Genomic DNA, 10,728 nt, shown 5'->3' on the forward strand with positions numbered 1-10,728 from the left:
GGGCCCGGCCCCGGGAGGAGGTCCGGCTCTTCGGGATGGGGCATCTCTCCGTGCCTCTCGCCAGCGGGCCCGGCCCGAAGCTGGATGGGGAGGCGAAGCCGCGTTGGGAGCGCCCGCTCGGTTTTGGGGGTTTGGCGGAGTTGGTGAAGTTGCTGTTTGGATGCGTTTTCCAGCAAGAGTCGGGGCTGCTCCCAAAGTTGCTGGGGAAGAGGAGGCACCGTCTGGGCTCTCTTAGGTTGTTTGGCTCCTGGTTTCGTTCCCTCCCGAGTGAGAAGGGGGGGGTGTTCCTAATCCTGCGTGCTGTCTCTTAGCAAAGGGCGAGCCCGGGGTCGGGCAGACTGTGACCTTGGCTGAGGCGGAGAGGACCCCTCTTTCTAGAAGGTGTGAAACATGCTGGGCAGGAGGGAACTACTGCTCCGGGACTGCTGGAGAACAGCAGCTTTCCCGGGCCTGGGGGCTTAACGGGGGCTGGATTCATCTCTCTGATGGGGGGGTGTGTGGAAGTGCAAGGTGTATACTAACTTTTTGTAGAGATTTCCAGAACTTAATTTTCCTGTTTTCTCTTTAGCTTTATATATTCAAGTTTGTAATCGTCTTGGAGAACTTATTCACAAGCCAATTTTATTGTAGCTTGCTGGAAAAGTTGCATATCGCCACTGACACATTCAGCTCCCGTGCGTTCCTCCCAGTAGTAGAGTCAACCCATAGTTGTTTCCTTTGCAGTCAGCAACGGGAACAAGAGAACGTGCCTCTCCGGCGTTATCGGTTGCGTGCCTTGTAGCCCGAGGTTTCAGAATAGCTCGGCACCGTCTGTATGTAGACAAATGTCTCCTCCTGGGTGTAGCTGCACGGTCCAGGCTGGTCGCGTGTATTCTGCGTGCCATGCGCACACATGCAGATAGCTGAAGTATTTGCTGCGGGACTGGAAAAGGTTTTTTAGCAACTACTGTGAGCTGGTAACTGTCAGAAGGGGTTGTTAGGTTGTTACCCGTGCGTAATGGGTGTTGGCAAAGTAAGTTGCTGGATCCATAGGCTTATGTGATTTCATGATCTGTTTTCATCACCTTTTTCTTCTTCTCGTTCCCCCTCCCTTTTTTCTCTTGCAGGGTGATCTTGAGTTCTTCTTAACTTGCTAGTGCTCAGCCTCCTCATGCCTCCATCTCCTTTAGACGACAGGGTAGTAGTGGCACTCTCGAGGCCAGTGAGACCTCAGGATCTCAACCTTTGTTTAGACTCTAGCTATCTTGAATCTGCCTCTTCTGCCAGCGAGAGCCACTCCAGTCTGCTCGGCGCAGCTGTCGTGTCCCTAAAGACTGCTAATCTCACGTATATGCCCTCATCTAACGGCTCTGCACGCTCCCTGAGTTGTGGATGCAGCAGTGCCAGTTGCTGCACTGTGGCAACGTACGACAAGGACACTCAGGCCCATACTCAAGCGAGCACCAGCAGCGCCAACGCCGGAGCCTCCACTGCCTGTCCTGCCAACCAAATGGTCAACAGCAATGAGAACGCCGGCAGCCTGAGCCCGCTGGGTGGAGTGGGGAGCCCGGTCTCGGGCACCACCAAGCAGCTTGCTAGCATCAAAATCATTTACCCTAACGATCTGGCGAAGAAGATGACCAAATGCAGCAAGAGCCACCAACAGAACCAAGGGCCTGTCATCATTGACTGCAGGCCGTTCATGGAGTATAATAAGAGCCACATTCAAGGGGCTGTCCACATTAACTGTTCTGACAAGATCAGCCGGAGAAGGCTTCAGCAGGGCAAGATCACCGTCTTGGACTTGATCTCTTGCAGGGAAGGCAAGGACTCCTTCAAGAGGATCTTTTCCAAAGAAATCATAGTTTATGATGAGAATACCAATGAGCCAAGCAGAGTAATGCCTTCCCAGCCGCTCCACATAGTGCTGGAGTCACTCAAGCGAGAAGGCAAGGAACCCCTAGTCCTAAAAGGTAATCTTCTTCTTTGCCCATGTGTAACCTCCAGGTTTGCTTTGCAGTGCCCTCAGCCTGGCTTTCCAAGCGCTTCTTTCTAGGAAGGCGTGTGTGCTTTGAGTCACTGGTGGCAAAGCCAGTGTATTCCATGAACAGAGCAGGGAGATGCTTGCTTTTCTCTGACTGTTGTCCTTGGGTAGCGGGGAGGGTGGGAACTGGAAGGAGGAGGAAACGCGCTTCCTGGTGTCTGTCTGTGCAGACAAAGAATTTCCCCCAGTGCTTGCTCTGAGTATTTATAGCCTAAGGGGCAGAGGTCCAGGAGGGTATACTTCTCTTTTAGCTCCTCAGGCTGACCTTTAGTTAGCAGCTTTATTTTAGTCCATATAAAACTGAACTCGTGGGTGCTGGAGATGGGCAGTGGGAGAGCAGAAGAAGGGAGGAGGAAAGATGAGGGAGGCCGCTCATTCTGAAGCATTGCGTCGTGGACCAGTCAGCAAAACTTGAGGAGCAGTCAAGCCTTGCTTTGGTTGTATGGGGTCAGAATAACAGACAGAGTGAAACACTGTCTAAAAAGTGATCTGAAAGTGTTGTGTTAACATGTATACATGCTTATACATGTATATGGCTTTCCTGTAAAGGCTTCTGTTTTAATGTGGTGGTTGGTCTGTCCCTTAGCACTTAAGGGAAGTGAGCCCCAGCAATTAAGGCAGCATCCAAGGACACTTCCCTTTCTTTACTTGATTCTGTAGCTCCTGCTTACAACAATGCTGCCCTCTAGATTGAATCTCCTTTCCTCTGGGCGTTTATGCCATTCGGAGGCATGGTTGGCAGGGACTATGGAAGTAGTCTATGGAAGGATTTGTTGCTTAGCTCATACTGTGTGTAATTGTTCTGTACAGCTTACTACTCCTAACCCACACAATATGGCGGGAGAACGGACTGGGCTGATAGTTTATCCCCTTTCCTCTGTTTACTTTCAGAACTCTATAGAAGCTTAGGGTCCTGTGAGATACTGCTCTGTGGGTGTATCTTCTGGAAGCTTAAAACTGGGCTGAACTTTCTTCGTGCTCCCAGCAAGTGTATGGTCATGCTGGGTTTACTTTGACACTTGCTGCAGGTTCCTGGTATGGTTTTATTGAATCTCTTGGGTCGTGATGGTGCCCTTCATGTACAAAGAGGAGGTGCTTTGGAGGGTGAGGTTACTGCTGAAGTCCTGCATTTCTGGCAGTAGTTGTTCTGTTGTGCAGCCCTTACAACTAGATAAGTGGTTGTAGTCTGCAAGCCTTCCTATCCTTAGAGAAGTGGGACGATGAAGGTGTTTTTCCTCTGTGTTTCTCTGAAAACACCGAAGCTTCTGTGGACCTCAAACTAGCAGTTTGTCAGTGCCTGAAGTACGAGGCCCTGGCTGTGATGGAGCCGCAGAGCTGTGGCTGGGCAGCACTGAGCTCTCAGGTCCTTCAGGCAGGTTGTGGGCACCCCCTTCTCCCACCTTCCAAGGCTGGGTGCTGTGCTGTGCTGGGTTTGACTGAGTGTTTGCACGATCGCTTGGGCCATTTTTGGTTTTCAACCTCTGAAGACCTGTGGCTGCATCTGCCTTGAAGACCCGCTTAGGAGAACCCCCCCTCCCCAAACTGTTCTGCCAACGGATGTGGAAGCGTGCTAGAAGACAGAGGAAGCCCAAATGCTTTGTTTTTTGGATGTAGTGGTTGTCTGGGCCAGAGCAGACCTCATCTGGGGAAGTGTGTAGGAAGGAGCTTCCCCTCATCACCTGAGCTCCCCTCCCCTCCTTTGAAGTGCGGCTCAAACTCAGGTTGAGCACAGGATAAAGCAGCATTTAGGAAGGCTGTGGTTAAGTTTCTGAGCTGGAGGAGCGCTGCTGGAAGTGCTCGTTATTTAGTTTCACTTGTCAGAGAGTGTTTTTTCCATTGTGCTTCAGCATCCTAGGAGCTGGTGTGCCCACAGCCCCGGGCTTGGGCACCGGCACGAAGTGGGGGGTGGCTGGGGAGCCCTCTGTGCCTCCCTCTGTTATTTCCAGCGATTTCTCCTGCTTGCTGCAATCCGGTCCTAATTTACTGCCGGCCCATCTGATCCCCCTGTGTTGTGTTTGCAAACACTGGTTGCTAGCCCGGCCGTCCAAGTTTATGTCCCCCTGATCCGGTGCCACCTTCTCCATGTTTGGTGCTGCCTGTCAGCCGGTGGCCCTGTTGCTGTTTTCGTGGTGCGGTGTCGCGTCGTGGGGCGAATCCGATCGGCAAAGCTGAGGGTTTGAGTTACAGCTGTAGCTTACAGCGTGCCGGGGTAGCGATGTGGCCCTGCACGCATTTAGGTTTTAGGTGCCCCAGTCTTTTTAAGCAGCAGAGAGAAACTCTGCTGCTGACAAAGGCCAGGCTGTGATCTATAGATAAATGTATGTATGGGGGCACCTTATTAGGCTCAAGTTAAAAAGAGGTGGCCTGATTTATTTTTAACGTAGCAGACCAATATATAAACTAGCGCTGTGGCAAGAGAGCTTTGGGGGTTTTATGTATGTTGTGATATGGGGGGATTTTCAGACCTGTATTCCTCCCTTCCAATCCATGCTTCTTTTTGCTGCTTCCTTTAACATGGAGCATTTTTTTGGTCCTAAATGTAACATTTGCATAACTTTGATTTAAGCTCTTTAGAAGCAAAGGTTTGCTTTTTTCTTTGTTCGTAAGGTACAACAGCACCTGAGACTGGCATAAGCCCCCTATCTTTAAATTGAAAGCAAAAATAAATCGTGAAATTGTGTACTTCACAGTGCTGCTACGCAGGCTCTGGCAGCCTAAGCTGTGAGGGCTGAAGCTGCTGCTCAGCCTGTTTGTATACAAAATAGGAATAAGTCACGTTCCCCTCAGGCACTTGTACATCTTCGTACTAGACCATGGCATTGCATGCTTACTGAAACGTAAAGGCCTCATTTTTGTGGATACTTTTTTTTTTTTTTTCTTAGTATTGGGAAGGAGAAGAGGAACAACCAGTGATATGAGCCCAGCATCCTTTCTGCTTGAGGCCAATGGCAAAGCTGTTGCTGAATTAGGGGAGGGAGAGCATGGCGGTGCGGCCCACAGCCCTGGTCCTCCTTGGCGGGATTGTGCCCCTTTCCCTCCTGCAAACCCAACGGCAAGGCGTCTCTGCCCTCCCCGAGCACCTGGGCTCATAGTAAAAGTGGCCGGGAGTCTTGGGGGTTTGTGTGCTTGAGTTTCCTACTGGAACCTAAAAATAGGAAGTGGGAAATTCATTTGCATTCAGAGCAAAAGTATTATTTTACCCAGAATGAAGTGTTTAGGTTTGGAGTTGACCATCTCTTTTTTCCAAGTTAAATGAAATTTACAGATGAAACAAAAATGTAAAATTAAAGCATCAGTGCCAACACATTTCAGCAGCTCATTGCGGGGTGGGGGGGGAGTTGGACCAGATGACCTTTAAAGGTCCCTTCCAACTCAAACAAGTCTATGATTCTAACACAAGAGGCGTTGCCTTTGTCTCCCTGGCTGGTGTCTAGTGGTCGTGTCTTCATCCTGCCCTCCCTCTTCTGCCTTTGAGCCCCAGCAGCGGAAACCTTGTGAATCCCCTCAAGTCTTGTGTTTTGGTTTTAAAGGCTTCAGTGTTTGACTGTGGGGAAACACCGAATTCGAAAGCAGAGGTGCAAAATATAATTTGGTGAATAATACATTTTTTTCACCACCACCCCCTGCACGCTGTAGACTGATGGCTGGATTGCTGCAAGGGAGATGGGGAGGAGCCAGCTGGTGGTGATAACAACTGGTTGCTTCTCTGTTCGTGTTCCTGGTCTGAGGAGCTTATTTCTGCTCTGGCTTTCAGTCTTCTCATTGCTCATCTAACAGGGAAATAAATGAAGTGACTTGTTCTCATTATAGCGGGGAGTATAAGACCTGCCAGCAAACCACTTCATGCTTTGTGCCATGTTCTAAGAATAGCTTCAGATCTCTTACCACACTGAAGTCTCTTATCAGGGAAGTTGAAACAAGTGCTGAGGGACCGAGACACCTATAAAAGGAATAAGTACCTGGTTTATGGTGTCCTGTATCTGTGTAAAATACTATGGTCTGCTGCCTTTAGAATACCTGACCTGGTCATAATCTGTTGCAAATACATTATTAATTATATAATTTAAGTGTTGGTGTTACTTTAAACCGCTAGTTAGATTACACTGTACAAGTGTATTTGAGAGTAAAACTTGACGCAATGGTCAACAAATCCAGCTGACCAACGAAACACGTGCCTGGCACTTATTCAGTGGAGATCTCCGATGGAAATAATTATTAGGTCATGGTTGTAATAGGGAAATGTGCATTTTTAGGTGTTAAGTAATGCGTGTAAAGCGTCCAACATGTTTAAAACTAAAGTTTGTTCCCTCTGTGCTGCAGAAGAAATCTGGCCCCATCAGTCACTGGGGAAGAAACTTCTGCTGGCTCTCTTAGGCCTGAGATTTCACCTTCAGTTTTCAGACTCTGATTGCTGGAGCTTAAAGTATCTCTGTCTCCACTGGAATAGATAATCTTACTGGCTAGAACTACTTGAAAATTGGTTATCTGTGCCTATACCTTTTGCATATAGATAAATTGGGGCAATAGTGTCAGTGGAGACCACACTGCACTTTGAGGAGATGCTTCTGCAGAGAAGTGTACCTCTAAACTTTGTCTTTTGAAAAGGCATGGAGGAAATGGTACACTTTCCCAGATGATGGCATCTGAGAGGTCAAAGTGCTGGCTCGCACAGTGTCTGTCATGTTTTAGCTGTCCTTGGAGGGGAAGAAAGCAATGGCATTGCCTTGGAAAGAGAGGAACAGGAAGGAGACTTGATAATTTATTTTTTTTTTTTAGCTCTCCAGCTTCTCATACCCTTGGAAACCAAACTAAGAGTCAAGAAGCAAACTGTTTCATGAGGGAAATATCTATATTTCAACCTGCTGTAGGTGACCCTGCTCTGGCAGGAGGGTTGGACTAGATGATCTCCAGAGGTCCCTTCCAGCCCTGACCATTCTGTGATTCTGTCATCTCTGATGCTTGTAAAGAAAAAAATCTGGCTCCAGCTCTGTTTAAACAGGGCGGATATCCCCTGTGATGTTCCTGGTAGGTAGATGTTGGGTTATAATTAGCTGAATGCTTCGTGTGCTGCCCTTGCCCTGTTGGAGGTGAGATGCTCTACTGCTAAAATCTTTATAGCAGTGCTTGCTGGTGTGTCTTCTGGCTTTTTATTCTTAAGGTGAGCACAGTCTTTTTGAGAGGTTTGGGGTGGAAGAGTAGCTGTGTTTGAGGTTTCAGTGTTGTCTGGATGTTAACTAATACACATAGACTTTTTTTTTTAGGACCTGTACATGGGTGGTTTTACTTCCAAAGCAGCAGCTGATGTTTTCACTATGCTTATGAGGACAAAAATTTTTAGTGAGATTACCTTGGCGTTACAATGCATTTGAAGTGGGGGATCAGCCACTTGTATTTAGGCTATGAATCTTTCTTTACTCTATGAAAAGCCACATTATAATTATTTTTTTAATTTATGCAAGCAACTCTGAAGTGAAGAAATGCCATAAATAGGAACATCATGCACACAGTCTTAAAATTTTGTCTGTTTTGTGTGTTTACCAGCTAACCAGGAGGGAAGTATTTCTCAAATATTCAGCATGGGCTTGCAGGGCTGTAGATGTCATGCTGTTTAAAGAAACAGATTATGGTAATCTATGAAGATGACCTAATACACTGTCCCTTTGCGCGTAAGATAAAACTATGTGTGGATCCCTGGCCTTGTTGGGAAGTCTCTGGTGGGCCTGGGAGATTGCTGGCTACAGAAATCACAGGGCTGACCTGAATTATCGCAAGTGTTTGTTTGCCTGGAGCTCTGTTTCTAGGTACTCACCTGAATCCATCTTCAGTGTTTGTTTTTGGTTTTTTTTAAACACCTCTGTACTGTAAAAGTTAAACTTTATTTGAAGTTGTTGTTATAACAAAGGTGTTTGGTAAGCTATCACTTAACAAAGTGGTGGATGTGATGGATGTCACCTTCCCCTCCTCCCCTAAAAGTCAGAGCTGGCAAAGAGTCCTGTTGAGAGGAGGCTGGATAAAGGTGCTGTCTTGAGCACTTGCTGCAGCTTCAGCTGGCAGGTCTTTCAGGTGGCTGCCTTTCACCTGGTCTTGATCCAATGAATGTTGATGGTTATGGTGGTAAAGCTTGCCTTTGCACCAGTGCCATTCAGTTTGGCCACCAGTCCTGGCTGTGCCTTTCAATGCACCCTGCACTCTGTGGAGGCAGAACGGGGGGCTGCCTTGAGCAGGAGGCATGGAAGGTTCAGTGGGGTTATTTCTGCAGCTGGAAAGTCCTGGGGTGCTTGTGGTTTCTGCGTGCAGTGAAGCTGTGGGTTTTTTTTTTTAATGCCCTGTGACTTTTTAGTACAGGAAGCTCTCTGCTTCAATTAGTGTCTATGATTAAGGCAACCTCATGTCTGGGAGCATCTCAGCCCACTGGAGGCTGGTTTTGGTGTGTTCTTCCCTGCTCTGAAAGATGTTGGTTCCCCAGGAACACGTGTGCCTCCAGAAGGTGTTCTGTGACTTGGTTCTGGAGCTGTATGGCAGCATTTTAGTGCTTGAAGGAGAAGAGAGGGGGGAAGGGAGAAGTTAAGTGTCTCTTCTGTGTGGTGCAAAAAGGGGTTAATCTGGCTGGAGGGATAACTGTGCCTAGAGAGCAGGAGGTCTCCGGGCTGGGGAGCTCTGACCAAGGCTGTGCAATGGTCATTCTCCCGCTCTGTGGCTAAGCACACTCAACAGACTTGCTGTGAGGCCTTTGACAAGTTGTTTTAATTTATCTGGGTTTTCTTTTTCTGTCCTCACCAGTGTTTGTAACACTGAGCTCATCTGTCTTGTTGCCATCAGCGTTAAGTGTGGCTGACCCAGGTTCATCCACCATCAGAGTGGTGCCCTGGCACAACACAGCTGCCTGTTGCAGAAGGTTGGAGAGAGGCTTGCAAGCGCCCCCTTCCCCTCCTCCCTTAACAGTGTGTCATTGCTAAAGTGATAAATTGTACCCTCTGATTTGGCTCTAGGGGACTTTTGTTCTTTTAAAAATTTGAGGTTCATTTTCATGTCTCTCTCTGCTTGGGTGGGCAGGTTACCTCCTTTCTAAAGGAAAGCTCCGTTCCCAGTGAAGAGACAAAGATCCAGAAGGGGTGCAAGCTTATGATCTCCTGGCACTTGTTTTTAGTGGTGCCCCTAAGAGCATGACCCAGCAGAGTCTGTACGGAGACAGCTGAGCCAGCAAGTCTGCAGGGAGCAACTGGGACCTTGTAGGTCTGGGTACCACCTAGTCCCCCTTGTCCTGAAGGAAGGAGCCTCCGATGGCTGCTGCTTGGGGCAACGCTAGCCTTGTCTAGCACAACTACACCCGCAGCTCCCTTGGCTGGGATCCAGCCAGCTCATACGTCCCTGCAGTGGGCTGTCCCCACTGCAGGGGTCTGGGTTTAGCGCTGTCAGGGTGACTGTAAATCTGTCATCACCTGCTGCTGGGGGGGACATGAATGTGCTCAGTGGGTGGGAGGGGGGGCTGGGGAGCCACTGCTCCCACTAGGGTTAGATGCTGCTTTGCACTTATGCATTGCTCTGTTTCTGAGGTAATAGCTTTGAAGGAGGAAACTGGGGGGGGGGGGGGGACACCCTAAGAAAATAATAATAAAGTGATGTGAACGCATTGGTTCCAACTTTTTTGCGCTGCTCTAGCTTTAAAGAGTCTACAGCATGCCTGGGTTAAGTCCCACTTGAGTCACTGCGACAGAGAAGAACAGCTTCTAATTAAAGGTAATAAAAAGAACAAATGTAACTCCTTGTCCACACATGAATTTTGTATATATATAACTTTTTTTTTACAGTTGCTTAAAGGGACTTGGAAAGTAGAAGATAACTTGCAAGCTTCTGTCATATCAGTTGTATTGGTTGTCTCTGGTTTATTATGCCAAAGTATGATATTAAGCCTTATGTAAGCAGTTGACCAATAAGGTTTTAAAGCAAAAGCTGTTGTTAGAGCAGTTGACCTGTAGTGTGTTGGTGATGGGCTCTAATTCTTCTTGGTCTCTGCTAAGATAATGGGACTCTGTTTAGTTGATGCAAACTAAGAATAAGCCTTTTGCTGCTGCTTAGAATCTGCTGCTGCTTAGAATCTGCTGGCATATTTTAGGTGCAAAACCACTTAATGCAATCATTTAACATGAGGTTTGGGTTCATAGGTGTCTGTGTTAGTCCTGCAAGGCAGCATGACATCTCTGCTGAGGGATAACACAGTGCTTATGCTTCCTAGGAAAAGTTAGTGTTAACTCACCTGTGGTAACACGAGACCTGGGTTGGTTTTGATCTGGCTGAAGAGATTCCTTGTTTGATTGCTAGTTAGCTCTAGATTCTGTAAGTATGTCCTCTTTTCCCCCCCCCCCCCTTCCTTCACTTCATTTTATACTATGGATGCAAACTGGGCCAACTTTCCCTTGCCCTTTAGGGTTTTTAGGGTCTATCCTTGCCTCCCTGACTGTTAGGATTAGGATTTAAGTACCAGCACGGCTGGGCCTGAAGTTTGTGTTAGAGTGGGAGGCTGGCTTGCACCATGCTAGTTCCAGTAGTTTGCTGCTTCTATTTTTGGGCAGTGTGGCACTGGGATATGTCAAGACAGCACCCGTTATTTTTTCTGGGTTTTCTTTGTGTGCTGTGAAATAACTTGCTGGGAAGTGTCAAATCAGAGCCAGTTATTATAATAATTTCTAGCCCAAAGGACAGAAACT

At 47.8% G+C, this 10,728-nt stretch overlaps 1 protein-coding gene across 1 annotated transcript in view; it reads left to right on the top strand.

Annotated features, from left to right (window-relative positions):
• The first annotated feature begins 1,112 nt into the window (after nt 1-1,112).
• Nucleotides 1,113-10,728, top strand: part of DUSP10 (dual specificity phosphatase 10) — a 24,942-nt gene continuing 15,326 nt past the window's right edge. Inside the window, exon 1 of the mRNA XM_009894303.1 lies at nt 1,113-1,952. Within this exon, the coding sequence (XP_009892605.1) occupies nt 1,151-1,952 (802 nt within the window). The 5' untranslated portion in view covers nt 1,113-1,150. The remainder of the gene's footprint in view (nt 1,953-10,728) is intronic.

This window comes from Charadrius vociferus, unplaced genomic scaffold (genome assembly GCF_000708025.1).
Source record: "Charadrius vociferus isolate BGI_N301 unplaced genomic scaffold, ASM70802v2 scaffold261, whole genome shotgun sequence".
Taxonomy (NCBI): domain Eukaryota; kingdom Metazoa; phylum Chordata; class Aves; order Charadriiformes; family Charadriidae; genus Charadrius; species Charadrius vociferus.